The 23,573-nt window shown below is 35.9% G+C and overlaps 1 protein-coding gene across 7 annotated transcripts in view; it reads left to right on the top strand.

Annotated features, from left to right (window-relative positions):
* arhgap9 (Rho GTPase activating protein 9) overlaps nt 1-23,573 on the top strand; it is a 101,697-nt gene that overhangs the window by 61,396 nt on the left and 16,728 nt on the right. For 2 of the 7 annotated variants that reach the window (XR_012408312.1, XR_012408313.1), the window contains 2 exons: nt 414-533; nt 2,141-2,773. Coding sequence is in view for 5 of the 7 variants with exons in the window: in XM_073954803.1 (XP_073810904.1) it covers nt 414-533; nt 2,141-2,239; nt 3,790-3,867; nt 5,511-5,564; nt 7,462-7,593; nt 8,050-8,155; nt 15,746-15,929 (773 nt within the window). In the remaining 2 variants the exon portion in view is untranslated. Of the gene's footprint in view, nt 1-413; nt 534-2,140; nt 2,774-3,789; nt 3,868-5,510; nt 5,565-7,461; nt 7,594-8,049; nt 8,156-15,745; nt 17,234-23,573 lie in introns of those variants that run through there. The other 5 variants (XM_073954803.1, XM_073954805.1, XM_073954807.1 and 2 more) reach the window with 5 other exon arrangements.

Genomic DNA, 23,573 nt, shown 5'->3' on the forward strand with positions numbered 1-23,573 from the left:
ACAAGTATTGCTTTAAGGGGCTAATAATATTGACCCTAAAATGGCTTTAAAACAATTAAAAACTGCTTTTATTCTAGCCCGAATAAAACAAACAAGACTTACTCCAGAAGAAAAAACATTATAGGAAATACTGTGAAAAATTCCTGAATCTGTTCAACATCATTTGGGAAATATTTGATAAAGAGGAAAAAAAAATAACAACAGGAGGACGAATAATTGTGACTGTAACTGTATGCATATACTTTATGTCTCATCGTAAACATGCTTGTGTGTAGAGCACCTCGTTTGATTCTTCACTGCTGTTTGTTATTCCTAGTCATTTACCCATTGAGAAATAAATCAGAAGTCTAAAACAGGAGTAAACAGCTTACTTCATTCAGAATAAGTCTTCTTCCACATCTTCATATCCACAGTTCCTCGATCCACCTCAAACCTGGAGAACTCAGAACACAAGCGCGTGAAGAGCCGCTTGAAGAAGCTGATCCTCAGACGACCGCCACTGCAGACGCTGCAGGAGAAAGGGCTCATTAAAGGTCAGCATCTTTATTGTAGAGGAGTGCACCTGCATAATATACACTACCTGACACAAAGTCTTGTGGTGGATCTCAGTTGTAAGAGCAACAAAGAGTAACTTGACTTCGAGTTGATGATGTGTAAAAGTGTCAGAAGGTGGATTTTTATGATTAATCATCTGTTGATCTGCATCACAATCATCACCAATACTGCAGAAGACCCACTGGACTAAAGATTTTCACAGAAATCAGTCAAGTTTGGTGAAGGAGAAATCATGGTTTGGGGTTCATTCAGTATGGAGAGATCTGCAACATCAACAGCCTGAGGTGTCAAGACATCTGTGCTGCCCATTACATTACAAACCACAGGAGAGGGACAATTCTCCAGCAGGATAGCGCTCCTGCTCATACTTCAGCCTCCACATCAAAGCTCCTGAAAGCAAAGAGTGCTCCAGGATTGGCCAGCCCAGTCACCAGACATGACCATTATTGAGCTGATGAAGGAGGAGGTGTTGAAGATGAACACAAAGACTCTTGATGAACTCTGGGAGTCCTGCTGAAGGCTTTCTTCTTCATTCCAGATGACTTTATTAATCAGTGATTTGAGTCATGTCAGAGATGTATGGATGCAGTCCTCCAAGCTCATGATGGAGTCAGACACAATATTCATTCTGTCTCCACTGCAGCAGGACTTTATATTCTATACTGGACATTATTTCTGTTCAGTGATGAGACTTTAGTCAGAGCAGAGTCAGAGCTTACTGTCCTAATCAAATCATTAATAATCAAGGCATGATCAGATTTCATTGTGCTCAAATCAGCAAAATCTAGAGGCCTTTACCTTTCATAGAGACACTTCTGACACCAAATCATCAACTAGAAGTCAAGTTATTTATTACTGTTCCTAAAACTTGGATAGGCCACAAGACCTTTGTCAGGTAGTGTGCCTGCATGAATGACTGACTCTAGCATTGTTTTACAGATGCTCACTCAGAAAGTTTCTTAAATATCTGCTAATATATTGTGCTATTTTCATGCTTTAGCATGAAAAAAATGTAGCAAAAATGTACAGCATCTTTCAAAAACCAATTTGAGTGAGTCTGTGTGTGTTCCCTAAACACTCCTGATTTTGTAGCTGTGTATGAAGTGTCTAAAAACATTCAGATTTTGGAAGTAGGTAGCTGTTTTAATGCATACTGTATATAAACTTGTGCTACTCCGGGACATTGCTCAAATATCAACCTTTAGCAAATGCTTTGTAAATGTGTGGCTACAACACAATGTTGGTTGTTTTAACTCATGGTAGGAGGATTACAACATGCTAAAATAACAAAGACTCTAAACACAGTTGTGTCAGTAATAACAGGTTGTTTACATGTTTGGAAAAGACCATGTCATCTATATCCTTAGTATGCAAATATCCAACTGATTGGTAAAAGTGACCTATATTGATTATTTATGTGCTGTAGAAGATATTAAGTCGTTTTTTATCTGCACGTTGTTTGTAATGTGAAACATAAAACTGATTATTTGGATGCTGTGTTGTTTTAATCAGTATTAGTCAATCCAAATTAAAATAATCAAATGTGTGTGTGTGTGTGTGTGTGTGTGTGTGTGTGTGTGTGCAGATCAGGTGTTCGGCTGCAGTTTGGAGCTGCTGTGTGAAAGAGAGAAATGCACCGTTCCCCAGTTCGTCAGAAAATGCACTGAAGCCGTGGAGAGGAAAGGTGTGTTCACTCAATCAACGAATACACTCACTGGCCACTTTATTAGGTACACCTTACTAGAACCTGGTTGGAGCCCTTTTGCCTTCAGAGCTGCCTTAATCCTTCATGTCATAGATTCCACAAGCTACTGGAAATATTCCTCAGAGATTTTGCTCCATATTGTCATGATAGCATCACACAGTTGTTGCAGATTTGTCGGCTGCACATCCATGATGCCAATCTCCCGTTCACCACATCCCAAAGCTGCTCTATTGGATTGAGCTCTGGTGACTGTGGAGGCCATTTGAGTGCAGTGAACTCATCGTCATGTTCAAGAAACCAGTCTGAGATGATTGAGCTTTATGACATGCTGCGTTATCCTGCTGGAAGTAGCCATCAGAAGATGGAGACACTGTGCTCATAAAGGGATGGACATGGTCAGCAGCAATACTCAGGTAGGCTGTGGCGTTGATGCTCAACTGGTACTAATGGACCCAAAGAAAATCTCCCCCACACCATTACACCACCACCACCAGCCTGAACCGCTGATACAAGGCAAGATGGATCCATGCTTTCATGTTGTTTGAGTCGAGCATCTGAATGTGTCAGCAGAAATGGAGACTCATCAGAGCAGCAACGTTTCTCCAATCTTCTATTGTCCAGTTTTGGTGAGTCTGTGTGAATTGTAGCCTCAGTTTCCTGTTCTTAGCTGACAGGAGCGGCACCCGGTGTGCTCTTCTGCTGCTGTAGCCCATCCGCCTCAAGGTTGGACGTGTTGTGTGTTCAGAGATGCTCTTCTGCAGAGCTCGGTTGTAACGAGTGCTTATTTGAGTTACTGTTGCCTTTCTATCAGCTGGAACCAGTCTGGCCATTCTCCTCTGACCTCTGGCCTCATCAACAAGGAATTTGCCTCCACAGAACTGTCACTCACTGGATATTTCCTTTGTGTTGGATCATTCTCTGTAAACCCTAGAGATGGTTGTGCGTGAAAATCCCAGTAGATCAGCAGTTTCTGAAATACTCTGAGCAGCCCGTCTGGCAGCAACAACCATGCCACGTTCAAACTCTCTTAAATCCCCTTTCTTCCCCATTCTGATGCTCGCTCTGAACTGCAGCAGATCATCTTGACCATGTCTACATGCCTAAATGCAGCGAGCTGCTGCCATGAGACTGGCTGAGCAGACATTTGCGTTAACAAGCAGTTGGACAGGTGTACCTAATAAAGTGGCCGGTGAGTGTATATGAAATATACCATAGCAAAGATGCATTTGTTTACTCATGCTAGCTAACTAGATTGAGAGAGTGAATCATTGTGTGTAAATGAATAGGGTCTGGTTGCAAAAATGTCAACAAAACCCTACAAATTCAAAATAAAGAGGTAAACACGAACAGGTAAACTGAACTACAAATGTCATGGTCTATGTGACGTAAGAATTATCAATAAAGAGTGTCAATTTGCAGAATTATACTGTTTGACTAATTTCAGAAACTCAATCAAAACAACTGCTGGACATTCAGGCACTGCCGGAAATGATGCATTCGTGTGTGTGTGTGTGTGTGTGTGTGTTCAGGGCTGGAGACTGATGGCATTTACAGAGTGAGTGGGAATCTGGCCGTCATTCAGAAACTGCGCTTTGCTGTCAATCACGGTGAGAGAGAGTCAATAACACATCAACATCATCTCATACTCTGAGCATCTGACACCTCACTGTCTAAACACAAGATGCAAGATTGTTTTATTTCCTGGCAATAAACAGCTAAAATAAACTGATCAAATAAAAATACATGTTGTGTATAATATCGTGACCACATTTTTGCATCAGCTTCCCATAACAGGCATTGGCTGTCCGAAATCACATACTTCTTTACTATATAGTATGCTGAAATCTCCTAAAAATCCAAAACAGTATGTGAGAAGTACCCGGATGACCTACTACTTCCGGCAAGATTCTGAAGATTCTTTCATTGAAGTGAAGCGACACAACTGACATGGGTACAGTAGGTCACATGATGGTGACAATATGGCGGATGTAGTACGTCTGAGTTCCATTCATACCACTCACATTCATACTGTAGAGAGCGCACTATTCCAACAGTCGAGTAGTGCTTTAAATTGAAATGCAGAGCCTACTGAGTAGTAGACGCAGCCATAGCTCTATAGACATTCATTCAGTCTTTCATTTTCTTTTCGCCTTAGTCCCTTTATTAATCAGGGGTCGCCACAGTGGAATGAACCGCCAACTTATCCAGCATATGTTTTGCACAGCCAATGCCCTTCCAGCCGCAACCCATGTCTGGAAAATATGCATAGACTCACATTAACACACATACACTATAGACAATTTTAGCTTTACCAATTCCCCTATAGCGCATGTGTTTGGACCGGAGCACCCGGAGGAAACCCACGCCAACACGGGGAGAACATGCAATAGTTCTATAGACAGTAAGAATAAAAATATTATAGATTTTTGCAATATTTACAATAATTATGACATGGCAATGTATTAAACATATTTATTAAACTCATTTTACATGTGTCAAATTCATTATAAAAGCTTTTTGTGATTTGATCAAATATTAAATTAATATTGACATGCTATTACTGTGGATTTGGGATCATATTCAATCATTTATTTTCCTTTGGCTATGTCATTCATCAGGGGATGACGCAGCGGAATGAACCACTAACTTTATGTTTTACACAGCGCATGCCCTTCCAGCTGCAACCTAGTACTGGGAAACACCCATTCACACACACACACACACACTCATACATTACGGCCAATTTAGTTAATCAATTTCCCTATAGCACACGTATTTGGACTGTGGGGGAAACCGGAGCACCCGGAGGAAATAGTGGTTTTCTTTTGTAATTGTCTAATGATTGATCAGATGATGCTCGTGTGTGTTTTATACCACATTTTCCCTTTACCAAAGAAACTGTACTGAGCTCCAGAAAATGTTCAGCAGAAGTTTACAAAGATAGACCTGTGTGTGACATCATCAACCTGTGTGTATCTGTGTGTGTGTATTCTGTTTATGGTGTTTGTTTGTGTGAGTGTGTGTGTGTGAGTGTGTGTGTCTGTATGATGTCATTAGATGGTACTTTAAGTGAGTGTATGTTTGTGGGTTGTGTGTGTGTGTGTGTGTGTGTGTGTGTTAGCATGTTATCATCAGTCCTTCATGAGAGTGTATGTGAAATTATGGTAAGAAAGTGTGTGTGTGTGTGAGGGTGAATGAGTGTTCTGTATATGTTCTGTGTGTGTGTGTGTAACTGCTGTGGTTGTTTCAGAGCGAGCGGTGACCACAGATGGACGTTATCTGTTCCCTGAGGCTTTGGTTCAAGGTGTGTGTGTGTGTGTGTGTGTGTCTAGTGTTGAGGAACCGGCTCCTTCACACTGATCTCAGATCTGCTCTGCTGCTGCTGATCTCTCACTGACACTCTGATCTCGCTTCAGCCCTGAAAGTGTCTACTTCAGATCCTGGAAAGAGCCTCAAAACAACTTCTCCAGCTTCAGCACAACTGACATGAAGCAATGACTGTATTCCACATTTATTACTGATTTGATGATCTGCTGAGTTGATGATTTATTTGCTGATTTGAATAATCTGCTGATTTCATGATCTATTTGCTGAAATCATGATCTGCTGATTTGATGATATATTTGATGAATTCATGATCTGCTGATTTCATGATCTATTTGCTGAAATCATGATCTGATGATTTCATGATCTGCTGATTTCATGATCCATTTGCTGACTTCATGATCTGCTGATTTTTATGATCTATTTGCTGACTTCATGATCTGCTGATTTCATGATCTGCTGATTTCATGATCCATTTGCTGACTTCATGATCTGCTGATTTCATGATCTATTTGCTGACTTCATGATCTGCTGATTTCATGATCTGCTGATTTGATTATTTAATTGCTGACTTCATGAACTGCTGACTTCATGATCTATTTGATGATTTCATGATCTGCTGATTTCATGATCTATTAGCTGACTTCATGAACTGCTGATTTCATGATCTATTTGCTGACTTCATGATCTGCTGACTATATGATCTGCTGATTTCATGATTTATTTGCTGACTTCATAATCTGCTGATTTCATGATATATTTGCTGACTTCATGATCTGCTGATTTCATAATCTATTTGCTAACTTCATGATCTGCTGATTTCATGATCTATTTGATGATTTCATGATCTATTTGATGATTTCATGATCTGCTGATTTCATGATCTATTTGATGATTTGCTGATTTCATGATAATTTTGCTGCTTTCATGATCTATTTGCTGATTTCATGATTTGCTGATTTTTATCATCTATTTGCTGACTTCATGATCTACTGACTTCATGATCTATTTGATGATTTATTGATTTCATGATCTGCTTATTTCATGATATATTTGATGATTTCATGATCTGCTGATTTCATGATCTATTTGCTGACTTCATGATCTGCTGATTTCATAATCTATTTGCTGACTTCATGATCTGCTGATTTCATGATCTATTTGCTGACTTCATGATCTGCTGATTTCATAATCTATTTGCTGACTTCATGATCTGCTGATTTCATAATCTATTTGCTGACTTCATGATCTGCTGACTTCATAATCTATTTGCTGACTTCATGATCTGCTGATTTCATAATCTATTTGCTGACTTCATGATCTGCTGATTTCATAATCTATTTGCTGACTTCATGATCTGCTGATTTCATAATCTATTTGCTGACTTCATGATCTGCTGATTTCATAATCTATTTGCTGACTTCATGATCTGCTGATTTCATAATCTATTTGCTGACTTCATGATCTGCTGATTTCATAATCTATTTGCGGACTTCATGATCTGCTAATTTTATGATCTATTTGCTGATTTTTTATAATCTGCTGATTTCATGATTTAATTGACGATTTCATGATCTAATTGCTGATTTCATGATCTGCTGATTTCATGATTTAATTGCTGATTTCATGATCATGCTGACACCATGATCTCCTGATTTAATGATCTGCTGATTTATTTGCTGATTTGATGATCTGCTGATTCAAAGATCTATCTGCTGATCTGCTTATGTGAACAATCTGCTGATTTCATGATCTGCTGTTTTGACTGATCTGCTGATGTGTGTGCTCACCTTCTCCTGTTAAGCGTTGTCTCCTTCTGCAGATGTTCTGGTGTGTGTGTGTGTGTGTGTAACACAGACTTTGTGTGTTTCCTCCAGAGCGTCTGGATCTAGATGACCCGCAGTGGGAGGATATTCACGTCATCACCGGAGCGCTGAAGCTGTTCTTCAGAGAGCTGCCCGAACCCCTCGTGCCCTTCAGCGCATTCCACGACTTTGTAGACAGCATCAGTGAGTGTCAGCCTGAGTAACACACACACACACACACACACAGCACCATACATACACATGCATACTGTAGACAAAAACATACACGCACAAACATACACAAAAAATACACATGCATACGCACAAACACATGCACACAAATTGTACACAAGCATAATATACACATGCACATATACAGTGCACACACACAAAGCATACATGTACACATGCATGCACACACACACACACACACACACATGCATACTGTAGACAAAAACACAGACACATATATGCAAACACAGTGCACAAACAAACTCAAACACACGCAAACAAACACATAGGCACATTTATTGCAATCCAAACACAAACTCAAACACTGACATGTAATAACAAACAAACAAACAAACACAAAGATACACACACACACACTGTAATCCACTCATCCTCATAATAAACACTCACTGTGTGTTCGTCTCGCAGAAATAGCAGATCATCTGGAGAGAGTGGAGCGACTGAAGATGCTGGTGCTCAGCCTTCCCCCAGCAAACCAGCACACACTCCAACACATGATACGACACCTGCGACGGTACACACACACACACCAGCATCATCATCACAAATACATCAGCACAACAGAAGCAACAGAAGATACTTTTATTTTTACTGACAACTTTTACCATCAATAAAACCATATATAAATACAAATAACATGTTACATTGAGGCGTAATGGTGGCGCAGTGAGGAGCACGATCACCTCACAGCAAGAAGGTCGCTGGTTCGAGCCCTAGCTGGGACAATTGTGGAGTCTGCATGTTCTCCTCGTGTCGTCCTCCGAGTGCTCCGGTTTCCCCCACAATCCAAACACATACTCTATAGGGGAATTGATCAACAAAGGCCATAGTGTATGGGTGTTTCCCAGTGATGGGTTGCGGCTGGAATGGCAACCGCTGCGTAAAAACATATGGTGGATAATTTAGCGATTCATTACACTGTAGTGACCCCAGAATAATAAAGCAACTAAGCCAAAAAGAAAATGAATGAATGAATGTTACATTGAGGCGTAATGGTGGCGCAGTTGGTCGCCTAACAGCAAGAATGTCGCTGGTTCAAGTCTTGGCTGGGTCAGTTGGCATTCCTGTGTGGAGTCTGCATGTTCTCCCTGTGTTGGTGTGGGTTTCCTCCGGGTGCTCCGGTTTCCCCAACAGTCCAAACACATGCGCTATAGAGCAACTGATGAACTAAATTGGCCGTAGTGTATGAGTGTGATTGTAAGAGTGTATGGTATTTCCCAGTGTTGGGTTGCAGCTGGAAGGGCATCCGCTGCGTAAAACATATGCTGGAATAGTTGAGGGTTCATTCCGCTGTGGCGACCCCTGATTAATAAAGGGACTAAACCGAAAAGAAAATTAATGAATGTATATGCAGTGTTTCCTCGATGTATTCCAGCTGTGGCGACAGGCCTTCTTTTTACACAGATCTACCAAATACCTGTGGCGTTATTTCAATGACAAATGTCTCGAGCGCAGTATTAGAAGTCGCATTTATTTAATAATCTACATGTAGGAGCATGTGAATCTCTGTGCTTCTGCACCGATTTCCTCTGCTCGTGCACAAAACACGACAGCTCAAATATAAACCGTTTCCAAAGTGCGCAGATCTTCTTGTGCGCTCTCAAATAAATGCTGCTGAAGTGCGATTTTAGTGCGTTTATGTAACGAGTATGTCTTCGGCATTTATTAGATTTGCTAGGAATGTTTATGAATGTCTCTAATAGACCTACAGAGCGGTATTAATGCGTCCTGAAGTAAAGTGAAACTGCTATACGTCGTGTTTTCTGGCCTCATGCATCACGCACCTGTCAGTCAGTCGGCACGTAACCTTAAAGGGTTAAACAAATGACGCAGAGCACTACTACAGTTACAGAAAAGTTTGCGATGTTAGAATTCGCTTTACCTTTTAATATGTTTTGGTGCGATTATCACTCTCTATTAAAATAAATCAAATGTTTAGAATGAGAAGCTGTAATGTAGCCGTGGCGGGTTGAATTTTGGCGTGGCGCCCCGCCATGGAAGAATGAAAGTAGCGGAAACCATGATATGTTTGAAAATGAACGAATGAATGAATGAATGTTACACTGAATCATAGAAAACAATGAACAGATACATATTTAGAATGATTTCATGAAATAAGTGAAACCTTAAATAGAGAATGCATACTGAAACTATTTAAAAATGACCAAAAAATATTTAAACCTGGATTTAAAGACTACAATAACACATTTACTTTTAGAAAGACTAATATAAGGGTGCTTTCACACCTACACTTTTGTTTCGGAACGTATCTCGTTTGCCCAGTTAGCGCGGTTCGATTGGCATATGTGAACAGGGCAATCGCGCTCTGTTCCGCGCCAAAGTAATCGCTCCGAGATCGCTTGAATGAGGTGGTCTCGGCTCGATTGAAACGAACCCTGGAGCGGTTCGATTGCAGTGAGAAAGCGATCCGATCCGAGCGCGGTTATATCACAGTGTTTTATGGATATGTAATAGGCTTACGGCTATATGAAGAGAGAATTATGAGTAAGGCGGGAAGTTTCGCGAGTCTCCGGATGCCCGCAAACGAGTGATGATCTCCCGGTAATCTCGTGTCTCTCTCCCAGTCCTCAAATAGGCATCATCGCGCACCCTTCTCACCCCTCCCCACCGCATCTCTCCTCAGACACGTCACGCGCGCACACCCTGTCAATCACCACCAAACCACCACCTCTCCTGACAGCTGAGCGGGACGCTGCAAAATAAACCCTGACACTCTGACCAATGTAAGGAGAGTTTACTCGCACGTGACTTGTTTTAGCTCTTTTGGTCCGATTAGAAACTTTGCAGTGTGAAAGCAAACCGCTCCAAGAACAAAGAGCAACAATGTAACAATTCTAATCTCTGTTTCGGAACAACTGAATCGATTCACAGGTGTGAAAGCACCCTAACTGAATCAAGCTATACATTTCAATATTTTCCTATGTATTTCTAGAGGACATATATTTTTTCATAGAGTATGTACATGAATGACAGTCTCGAAATGTCCTACATTCTAAGCATGTTTGAATCTGGTCAATTTTGGTAGATTTAAGACTTTTTAAAAATATTTATCATATTTAAACTCGATGATGAATAAATATTTTAGTGTCTGTCTTATATTCATCCAGCAGTATTTACTCTTCAGAAAGTTTTGCTCTTCATATTTAATTCTCTAAAGCTGTGATTGAATTATTAATGATCAATCAAACTCTCCTTTAACGCTCTTCGCTTGTTCAATCAATTGCTTTGAATGAAACGATTCACCTGTAGTCATGCTCTGATTGGTTCCCTCTAGTCTCCGTCTACCAATGAGAATGGCTCATTGTTCTCTGATTACAATGAATCAAACTAATTTTCCTGTTCACATCAGGCAAACAGGCTCTTTCTGAAACAGGATATCACTATTTTTATTTCCTAGAAAGCATTTTATGATTGTAAATATTATTTTTGGGTTTTTATTTTTTCTAACTGTGATGGAGGACAACCTGCAGGGTTTCAGGGGTTTTACTTTGAAGAGTTTCTTTCCCCGTTTGCAGTAAAGGCTGTGATGAGACACTAGATGGCGCTGCTTGTCTGCATTACAGACACTGAGGAGAAACACAATCAAACAGTTCATTCATTCATTCATTCATTTTCTTGTCGGCTTAGTCCCTTCATTATTCTGGGGTCGCCACAGCGGAATGAACCGGCAACTTATCCAGCAAGTTTTTACGCAGCAGATGCCCTTCCAGCCGCAACCCATCTCTGGGAAATCAAACAATTCATTTATTAAAATAATTGTAATATAATAGCAATAATAATAATTCCAGTTGTTCCTGATTGGCTGAATTAGAATAAAGAACAATATATTAGAAATATTATTGGCATTAACCTTAACAAAACCAGCTAAACACCTACAGCATTGAACTAAAATTGAACTATTATATAAGTATATATCTATGTATTGTATATTTGTGTGTATTTTATGATTGTAAATATTTTCTGGATTTTTATTCTCTCTAACTGTGATGGAAGACAACCTGAAGAGTCTCAGGGTTTTTACTTTTCCTCCTTTGCTGTAAAGGCTGTGATTGAGACACTAGAGGGCGCTGCGTGCGTGCATTACAGACACTCAAGAGAAACAGTCCATGCACAGTCATTTATTATGACACTGAATAAACCTGTAAAAAAATAATAGTATAACAAAAATAATAATAATAATAGTAATAAATTAATAACAATAACAATAATAATTTAATAATAATACAAAAAGTTAATTAATAATAATAATAATAATAGTAATAATATTTTCCCAGAGATGGGTTGGCTGGAGGGGCATCCGCTACGTAAAAATGTGCTGGGTAAGTTGGCGGTTCATTCCGCTGTGGCAACCCCGAATTAATAAAGGGACTAAGCCGACAAGAAAATTAATGCATGAATAAAAATAAATAATAATAATAATAAAAATAATAATAATAAATTAATAACAATAACACAATGATAAATTATTAATAATAATAAATTAATAATAACAATAATAATAATAATAATAATAATAATAACAATCATTAATAATAATAATAATAAATTAATAATAATAATAATAATAATGAGAAATTAATAATGATAATAATAATAATAATAACAATAAATTAATAATAATAAATTAATAATAATAATGGTAATAATAAATGAATATTAATAAATAAATAAATGTCAGGATTTTCTACAGTTTTAAGACGTGGCATTTTTTGTTATTTTAATGTTCCTGCAATTTATATCATTATTTAATTCAACATTTCCAGTTGTTCCTGATTCGCTGAATAAGAATAAAGAACAAGATATTGTACATTTTGTGATGTTTTGTAGACAAATTTCGGGAGGAGCATGTGCGCAGAAGTTTCAGTATCGGATTCGTCATTGACAATTATCCCATTATCAAATCAGTTCTTCAACAAACCCCTATATACACACCAAAGCTGTCTTACCTGCAGCATCTCATGACTTTAGCATCCCTCCACCACCCCGTCACCTCACCTCCTGCATTGCATTCCCGGGGGGAGCGTTCTGGGGCCGGGCTAGATACTTCGCTTGAATCCCAACTCCTCTTTGTTTCCTGATAAAGGGAATAACTCGTGTTGGGGTGTCTCCCTTAGCTCAGAGCCCTCTCCCCGGACAGCACGCCAAATACGCCTTATACTTAAACGAATGCAAGTGTGAACTCGTGAAATAAACTTAAAATATTATTGGTATTAGGCCTCACGGTGATGCAGTGGGTAGCACGATTGCTTTACAGCAAGAAGGTCGGGCTGGGTCAGTTGGCATTTCTGTGTGGAGTTTGTATGTTCTCCCCATGTTGGCGTGGGTTTCCTCCGGTGCTCCGGTTTCCCCCACAGTCCAAACACATGCGCTATAGGTGAATTGATCAACTAAACTGGCCATAGACTATGAGTGTGTGTGTGTGTGTGTGTGTGTGTGTGTGTGTGTGTGTGTGTGTGTGTGTGTGGATGTTTTTCCTAGTGTTGGGTTGCAGCTGGAAGGGCATCCACTGCGTAAAACATATGCTGGATAAGCTGGCGGTTCATTCCGCTGTGGTGACCACAGAATAATTAAGGGACTAAGCCAAAAAGAAAATGAATGAATGAATTATTGGTGACAATAACCCTGACAAACCCTGCTAAACACATACAGCATTGAATTAAAACTGAAATATAATATATGCATGTGTGTGTGTTCAGTACATTGCACTAAATATTAAGTGTTTTAAAGCTTTTATGTCATAGAAAAGCTTAACATTCACACATTGAGCAGATGCTTTTATCCAAATAATAGACAAATACAGTTAGTCAAAGAGCAAGAACATTTATAATATGAAGACTTTCATCAAAGAGCTCTGTATGATCAAACACTAAAGTCAGACTCAAACTCCTCCCTTTTACTGAAACACAGAGAAAGCTGTCAAATTAAGACCTAAAATCAACCCAGAGTGGATGAAAACGACCGCAACAACACACAAGTGTAAAGAAAGAAACTGATGCACAGAAAACTGATTTTAATTGAGGAGAAAATGATGTGGTGCAGTGTTTAATGTGGTGTTTTGATCTGTGTGTGTGTGTGTGTGTGTGTGTGTGTGTGTGTGTGTGTGTGTGTGTGTGTTCAGGGTGATGGAGCGCTCTGACACTAATCGAGTGAGTGTTCTTCAGCTATAGGCTATATTATACTACTATACAGCACAGTTTACTGTAGTAAAAACTAAAGTATACTACAGTATCAGAGTTGTATGACACTGTATAATAAGGGTTATTAGGAAGGTTTAATCACACTACTGATTTTCAGAAATGAATGCAAAAAAACACCTGAACTTAATTAATCGAGGAGACAATTTTATGGGGTTTTGATCTTTGTGTGTGTGTGTGTGTGTGTGTGTGTGTGTGTGTGTGTGTGTGTGTGTGTGTGTGTGTGTGCTCTAACGGTAATCAAATTGGTTTTGTTTAGCTATATTATACTACAATACAGCACAGTTTTCTGTAGTAAAAACTAAAGAAAGACCAAAATTCCTCCCATTTGCTGAAACAGAGAAAGCTCTGGCCAAATTAAGACTTAAAATCAGCCCAGAGTGGATGAAAACGACCCAACAGTCGCAACCCATCTCTGGGAAACATCCACACACACACACTCATACACTACGGACAATTTAGCCTACCCAATTCACCTGTACCACATGTGTTTGGACTGTGGGGGAAACCAGAGCACCCAGGAGGAAACCCACACGAACGCAGGGAGAACATGCAAACTCCACACAGAAACGCCAACTGAGCCGAGATACGAACCAGCGACCTTCTTGCCAACCAGCACTACCTACTGCGTCACTGACTCGCCCGCGTTGCTATTTTGAGAAACTATAATAGATTTGTCAGTAGACCAGAACAAAGCCGGTCTATTATACTGCGCAGAGCGAGTTAGTTATGCGCCTCACTTACACACTGCTTAATACACACAAGATGAAGAGCAATACGCAAATATCTTTACATATGAAAAAGATTTAAAATATTAAGGATATATATAGGATATAATAAGAATAGATATAGGACATAAATATAAAGGATTAAAATGTTACAAAACATATTAATTTCTAGCCTACATGAATATAAACACCACTGCCTTCATGCCTTCTTCATCCCGGGAGGCTTTTTCAGTTCATTCATAAAAATTTTGCTTCTGTATAATGTTATTATTATTAGCAGTATTATTTATTATATCCATATTTATATTTGTTTTATTAAAAACAAGCTTAGATTTGTCCACCTGTCAGGTTTTAGACCATATGGGGCACAGCATGTGTTTTAGGATATAACTCAGGGTTTTGAGCACACTTCATTATTATTGTTCATTTATTCGTTTGCTGGAAATTAGAACTGAATTTAGAAATAGCTTTGAAACGAATATTTGCTCTTAACAAACAAAATCAATTATTTATAGGCTAATTGATGTCTGTGAGTACAAGGTTTCCTGATCCACGAGAGTGAAAGTGAAAGTGAATAATTTATCTCTCATTCTCGCGCTGCAGATGCTCTGTTTAACTGTTTTCTTGCTAGTGAAATGCTCAGTTTTTCCACTTACACTTACTTTACGTGACGCAGCTGGCTCTTAAAGGGAATGGGAGATGAGACTCTGATTGGTTTATTCTCAAAACACATCTATAACTCATTATAAAAATAAGCTCAACCCGTTTAGATCATGTGCCACGGCGCAAAGCGGATTTTTCCATCCTTATATTAGCAAAAGTGGATTCAGACACGCCCTGAAGCGTTTGCGCCCTGCGCTTTGCACTTTGCGCATGGATCGTCAAAATATAGCCCTAAATATTTTATTTTGAGAAACATTATAAATATTTGGGAACAGTAAACACCCAGCAGGCACAGGATTTCAACATGACGTCAGATTGATGTTGTACCCCAACATCATGGGGACGTTTGAAAAGAAAAAGCGGTTTGACATCAGAGCCCAACATCAGGTCGACGTCAATGTCCAACATCCAAAAGAAACTTTTTATTTTTATATTTAGGATAAAATAATGTGCATTTCTTGATGTAGTGTTTTGATCTGTGTGTGTGTGTGTGTTCAGGGTGATGGAGCGCTCTGACAGTAATCGTATGAGCACACAGAACATTGGCATTGTGTTTGGACCGACGCTCATGAGGCCGGAGAACGAGAGCGGAAACATGGCCTTTAATATGGTGTACCAGAACCAGGCCATCGAGACCCTGCTCAGCCAATACCAGCACATCTTCAGGATTAACGAACACTGATGCCAACACACCGGCACATCACAAGACTGATCAGGAGAGAACGTTTATTTTTACATAAAGAAAAAGAGTTTTAAAGGGGCAGTTCACTCAATAATGAACATTCTGCCATCATTTACTGGTTTTAACCCTTCAAGAGTTTCCTTATTCTGTTGGACACAAGAGAAGATATTTTGATTAATGCTGGAAACCTGTAACCATTGACTTCCATAGTAGGTAAAACAGATACTAGTCAGTGGTTACAGAATTTCAGTATTAATCAAAATATCTTAATTTGCATCTTTTGGGTGAACTGGGCCTTTAAGTGATATTGTTTTCTTGTTAAATTAGCTTAAATGCATCCAAAAACAAAAGGTACAAATGCCTGGATCTCATGATAAATTCCAACTCTGATATATAATGATCATCCAAATTAAATGATATTTTGCTTAAAGAAAAGAGTTTTAAAGGGGCAGTTCACTCAGAAATGAACATTCTGTCATCATTTACTTGTTTTCACCCTTCAAGAGTTTCCTTATTCTGTTGGACACAAGAGAAGATAATTTGAAGTATGCTAAAAAAACCTGTAACCATTCACTTCCATAGTAGATATCTTAATTTGCATCTTTTACGTGAACTGGGCCTTCAAGTGATATGGTTTTATTTTTAAATTAGCTTAAATGCATCCAAATAGTTTTTTAAGAATGCCTGGATCTCATGAAACATTTCAGACCTGATATTGAACATAATAATAATAATAATAATAATGAAATTAAAATGAAACTGTGCTTTGCATGAAGAAAGTGATTTTTAAAGGGGCAGTTCACTCAGAAATGAACTTTCTGTCGTCATTTACTCACTCTTGTTTCTTTCTCATGTTGAGACATGAGAGTTTCTCATGTTGGACACAAAAGAAGATATTTTGAAGAATGCTGAAAACCTGTAACCATTGACTTCCATAGTAGGTAAAACAGATACTAGTCAGTGGTTACAGGTTTTCAGTATTAATCAAAATATCTTAATTTGCATCTTTTGGGTGAACTGGGCCTTTAAGTGATATTGTTTTCTTGTTAAATTAGCTTAAATGCGTCCAAAAACAAATGTACAAATGCCTGGATCTCATGATAAATTCCAACTCTGATATTCAATATAATAATCATCCTAATTAAATGATATTTTGCTTAAAGAAAAGAGTTTTAAAGGGGCAGTTCACTCAGAAATGAACATTCTGTCATCATTTACTTGTTTTTACCCTTTAAGAGTTTCCTTATTCTGTTGGACACAAGAGAAGATATTTTGAAGAATGCTAAAAAAAACCTGTAACCATTGACTTCCATAGTAGATATCTTAATTTGCATCTTTTACGTGAACTGGGCCTTCAAGTGATATGGTTTTATTTTTAAATTAGCTTAAATGCATCCAAATAGTTTTTTAAGAATGCCTGGATCTCATGAAACATTTCAGACCAGATATTGAACATAATAATAATAATAATAATAATAATAATAATATTAATAATAATGAAATTGAAATGATACTGTGCTTTGCATGAAGAAAGTGATTTTAAAGGGGCAGTTCACTAAAAAATGAACTTTCTGTCGTCATTTACTCACTCTTGTTTCAAAACTTTAAGAGTTTCTTTCTCATGTTGGACACAAAAGAAGATATTTTGATTAATGCTGGAAACCTGTAACCATTGACTTCCATAGTAGGTAAAACAGATACTAGTCAGTGGTTACAGAATTTCAGTATTAATCAAAATATCTTAATTTGCATCTTTTGGGTGAACTGGGCCTTTAAGTGATATTGTTTTCTTGTTAAATTAGCTTAAATGCATCCAAAAACAAAAGGTACAAATGCCTGGATCTCATGATAAATTCCAACTCTGATATATAATGATCATCCAAATTAAATGATATTTTGCTTAAAGAAAAGAGTTTTAAAGGGGCAGTTCACTCAGAAATGAACATTCTGTCATCATTTACTTGTTTTCACCCTTCAAGAGTTTCCTTATTCTGTTGGACACAAGAGAAGATAATTTGAAGTATGCTAAAAAAACCTGTAACCATTCACTTCCATAGTAGATATCTTAATTTGCATCTTTTACGTGAACTGGGCCTTCAAGTGATATGGTTTTATTTTTAAATTAGCTTAAATGCATCCAAATAGTTTTTTAAGAATGCCTGGATCTCATGAAACATTTCAGACCTGATATTGAACATAATAATAATAATAATAATAATGAAATTAAAATGAAACTGTGCTTTGCATGAAGAAAGTGATTTTTAAAGGGGCAGTTCACTCAGAAATGAACTTTCTGTCGTCATTTACTCACTCTTGTTTCTTTCTCATGTTGAGACATGAGAGTTTCTCATGTTGGACACAAAAGAAGATATTTTGAAGAATGCTGAAAACCTGTAACCATTGACTTCCATAGTAGGTAAAACAGATACTAGTCAGTGGTTACAGGTTTTCAGTATTAATCAAAATATCTTAATTTGCATCTTTTGGGTGAACTGGGCCTTTAAGTGATATTGTTTTCTTGTTAAATTAGCTTAAATGCGTCCAAAAACAAATGTACAAATGCCTGGATCTCATGATAAATTCCAACTCTGATATTCAATATAATAATCATCCTAATTAAATGATATTTTGCTTAAAGAAAAGAGTTTTAAAGGGGCAGTTCACTCAGAAATGAACATTCTGTCATCATTTACTTGTTTTTACCCTTTAAGAGTTTCCTTATTCTGTTGGACACAAGAGAAGATATTTTGAAGAATGCTAAAAAAAACCTGTAACCATTGACTTCCATAGTAGATATCTTAATTTGCATCTTTTACGTGAACTGGGCCTTCAAGTGATATGGTTTTATTTTTAAATTAGCTTAAATGCATCCAAATAGTTTTTTAAGAATGCCTGGATCTCATGAAACATTTCAGACCTGATATTGAACATAATAATAATAATAATAATAATAATAATAATAATAATATTAATAATAATGAAATTGAAATGATACTGTGCTTTGCATGAAGAAAGTGATTTTAAAGGGGCAGTTCACTAAAAAATGAACTTTCTGTCGTCATTTACTCACTCTTGTTTCAAACCTTTAAGAGTTTCTTTCTCATGTTGGACACAAAAGAAGATATTTTGAAGAATGCTGAAAACCTGTAACCATTGACTTCCATAGTAGGTAAAACAGATACTAGTGAATGGTTACACGTTTTCAGGTTTATTCAAAATATCTTAATTTGCATCTTTTGGGTGAACTGGGCCTTTAAGTGATATTGTTTTCTTGTTAAATTAGCTTAAATGCATCCAAAAACAAAAGGTACAAATGCCTGGATCTCATGATAAATTCCAACTCTGATATTCAATATAATGATCATCCAAATTAAATGATATTTTGCTTAAAGAAAAGAGTTTTAAAGGGGCAGTTCACTCAGAAATGAACATTCTGTCATCATTTACTTGTTTTCACCCTTCAAGAGTTTCCTTATTCTGTTGGACACAAGAGAAGATATTTTGAAGAATGCTAAAAAAACCTGTAACCATTCACTTCCATAGTAGATATCTTAATTTGCATCTTTTACTTGAACTGGGCCTTCAAGTGATATGGTTTTATTTTTCAATTAGCTTAAATGCATCCAAATAGTTTTTTAAGAATGCCTGGATCTCAGACCTGATATTGAACATAATAATAATAATAATAATAATAATAATGAAATTGAAATGATACTGTGCTTTGCATGAAGAAAGTGATTTTAAAGGGGCAGTTCACTAAGAAATGAACTTTCTGTCGTCATTTACTCACTCTTGTTTCAAACCTTTAAGAGTTTCTTTCTCATGTTGGACACAAAAGAAGATATTTTGAAGAATGCTGAAAACCTGTAACCATTGACTTCCATAGTAGGTAAAACAGATACTTGTGAGTGGTTACAGGTTTTCAGTATTAATCAAAATATCTTAATTTGCATCTTTTGGGTGAACTGGGCCTTTAAGTGATATGGTTTTCTTGTTAAATTAGCTTAAATGCAAGAGTCTCTAATCTCTAATCTAAGAGTGTCTTTATTCTGTTGGACACAAGAGAAGATATTTTGAAGAATGCAGAAAACCTGTAACCATTCACTTCCATAGTAGGTTTTTAGCATTCTTCAAAATATCTTAATTTGTGCTTAACTGAAGAAAGAAACTCGTAAAGGCTTTAAACAAGTAAAGAGCGAGTAAATGTTCATTTTTAGGTGAACTGTGCTTTTAAGTAATGTTGTTTTATTTTTAAATTAGCATAAATACATCCTAACTTTTTTTTTTTTAAGAATGCCTGGATCTCATAAAACATTTCAGCTCTGATATTGAATATAATAAAAGATGAATTATATTTCTGCATAAAGAAAAGAGTTTTAAAGGGGCAGTTCACTCAGAAATGAACATTCTGTCGTCATTTACTTGTTTAAAAACTTTAAGAGTTTCTTTCTCATGTTGGATACAAGAGAAGATATTTTGATTAATGCTGGAAACCTGTAACCATTGACTTCCATAGTAGGTAAAACAGATACTAGTCAGTGGTTACAGAATTTCAGTATTAATCAAAATATCTTAATTTGCATCTTTTGGGTGAACTGGGCCTTTAAGTGATATGGTTTTCTTGTTAAATTAGCTTAAATGCATCCAAAAACAAATGTAAGAATGCCTGGATCTCATGATAAATTCCAACTCTGATATTCAATATAATGATCATCCAAATTAAATTATATTTTGCTCAAAGAAAAGAGTTTTAAAGGGGCAGTTCACTCAGAAATGAACATTCTGTCATCATTTACTTGTTTTAGACCTCTAAGAGTCTCTTTATTCTGTTGGACACAAGAGAAGATATTTTGAAGAATGCTGGAAATCTGTAACCATTCACTTCCATAGTAGGAAAAACAAATAATACGGAAGTCAATGGTTACCAGTTTTTAGCATTCTTCAAAATATCTTAATTTGTGTCTAACAGAAGAAAGAAACTCATAAAGGTTTGAAATAAAGTAAAGAGCGAGTAAATGTTTATTTTGCAGGTGAGCTGTGTCGTTATGTGTTGTTGTTTTATTTTTAAGGTAGCTTAAATGCATCCAAACAGTTTTTTTAAGAATGCCTGGATCTCATGAAACATTTCAGACCTGATAGTAAACATAATAATAAAAACAGAGGAATTATACTGTATTTTTCATAAAGAAAGTGAGTTTTAAAGTGACAGTTCACTCAGAAATGAACATTCTGTCATCATTTACTTGTTTCAAACCTTTCAGAGTTTCTTTCTCATGCTGAAACCTGTAGGAAAAACAAATACTATGGAAGTCAATGGTTACCGGCTGTCAGCATTCTCCCAAATATCTTAATTTGTGTTTAACAGAAAATAAAACTCTTAAGATTTATAACAAGTAAATAGTGAGTAAATGCATTTTTTGTAGTGAACTGGCCCTTTAAGTGTTTTTGTTTTTAGCTTAAATGCATCCAAAAAGACTGCAAGAATGCCTGGGTCTCATGATGAATTCCAACTCTGATATTCAATATAATAATGATCCAACTTAAATGATATTTGGCATAAAGAAAACAGAGCTTTATGTGATATTGTTTACCCTAAATGTATCAGAAATATTTTTGTAAGATTGCATGGATTTCACCATCGTCTCTGTCAACGAGAGAAGTGAAATTATATTTTGCATAAAGAAAACGACCATTTGGTGATATTTTTTTAACGATAGTTCACCATCAAAGCATTCAGATTGTTTTTAATAATGTGTGCATTTAAACCTGCTCATATTTCAGCGGAGATGTCAAATATAATAATGATAAATCATATTTTGCATAAAGAAAATGATTATTTGGTGATATTGTTTTACCATTTAATTCTCAATGCATTCAGATTTATTATTATTATTGTTTTATTTTATAACATATGCATTTAGATTTATTATTATTATTATTAATATTATTTTATTTTATGCATTTAGATTTATAATTTTCAGTTAAAACACCTTTTCTATCAGAACTTCTCAATGCAATACTTTTTCATTGTTATTATTATCAATGCATCATCTCAAAAATAATAACGACAAAATGGAAATTATATTTTGCATAATGAAAGTATTTTTTGGTGTAAATTTTTTAATAATAGTTATTATACATTCTGGATTCATGCAGATTTTTATTATCTATATTTTATATTTATTATTTACAAAAATAGTAATAATAAAAGAAAAATGATATTGTGAAAAAGATTGTTGAGTTTTAAATGAGGCCATTTTAATGAAAGTTACCATCAAATTGTCAAAGCATTCAGAATTATTATGATTATTTTGAGCATGCATGGATCTCCTGAACACATGATCTGGTCTAATTTCTATTCAGATATTCAAAATAATCATGACATAAAGAAAATGATCTTAGGATCATTAAAACAACTTCTAATAACAGGTAAAACAATCATAACTTCTCAATGCAATACTTTTTTTAATGATGCACAGGTATTTCATCTAATAGGTCCAACATAATAATGCCAAAATAGAAATGTTATGTTGCATAATGAAAATAAATATATGGTGATCTTATTTACCATCAATTCTCAATGCATTCCGATTTATTATTTTATTTAATCAATTATATATGCATCTAGATTTATTATTATCAATTAAACACCTTTTCCATCAGAACTTCTCACTGCAATACTTTTCAAATTCTTATTATCATTGATGCATCATCTTTCAAAAATAATCATAACAAAAAGGAAACGATATTTTGAAAAAGATAGTTCTCAATGCATTCAGATTCATTATTATTTTGAGCATGCATGGATCTCCTGAACACATGATCTGGTCATATTTCTATTTAGATATTGAAAATAATCATGACACAAAGAAAATTGTTTTAGGATCATTAAAACATTGACAGGTAAAACACCTTTTCCATCAGAACTTCTAGATGCAAAACTTTTTATTGTTGTTATTATTGATGCATCAAAAATAATAATGAACAAAATGGAAATTATATTTTGCATAAAGAAAATGATTATTTGGTGATATTGTTTTTAATGACAGTTACCATCAATTCTCAATGCATACAGATTTATTATTATTATTATTATTATTATTATTATTTTATTTTATGCATTTAGATTTATAATTTTTTTGTTAAAACACCTTTTCCATCAGAACTTCTCAATGCAATACTTTTTCATTGTTATTATTATTAATGCATCATCTTAGATGTCAAAAATAATAACAACAAAATAGAAATTATTAATTAAATAACATAAAGAAAATCATTATTCAGTGATATTGTTTTTAATGACAGTTACCATCAATTCTCAATGCATACAGATTTATTATTATTATTATTATTATTATTATTATTATTATTATTATTTTATTTTATGCATTTAGATTTATAATTATCAGTTAAAACACCTTTTCCATCAGAACTTCTCAATGCAATACTTTTTCATTGTTATTATTATCGATGCATCATCTCAGATGTCAAAAATAATAACAACAAAATAGAAATTATTAATTAAATAACATGAAGAAAATGATTATTCAGTGATATTGTTTTTAATGACAGTTATTTCTCAATGCATACAGATATTTTTGAATATGTTTGCAGTGTGAATGCAGAGTAATGTTCTTCACTATA

The sequence above is a fragment of the Danio rerio genome, chromosome 6 (genome assembly GCF_049306965.1).
Source record: "Danio rerio strain Tuebingen ecotype United States chromosome 6, GRCz12tu, whole genome shotgun sequence".
Taxonomy (NCBI): domain Eukaryota; kingdom Metazoa; phylum Chordata; class Actinopteri; order Cypriniformes; family Danionidae; genus Danio; species Danio rerio.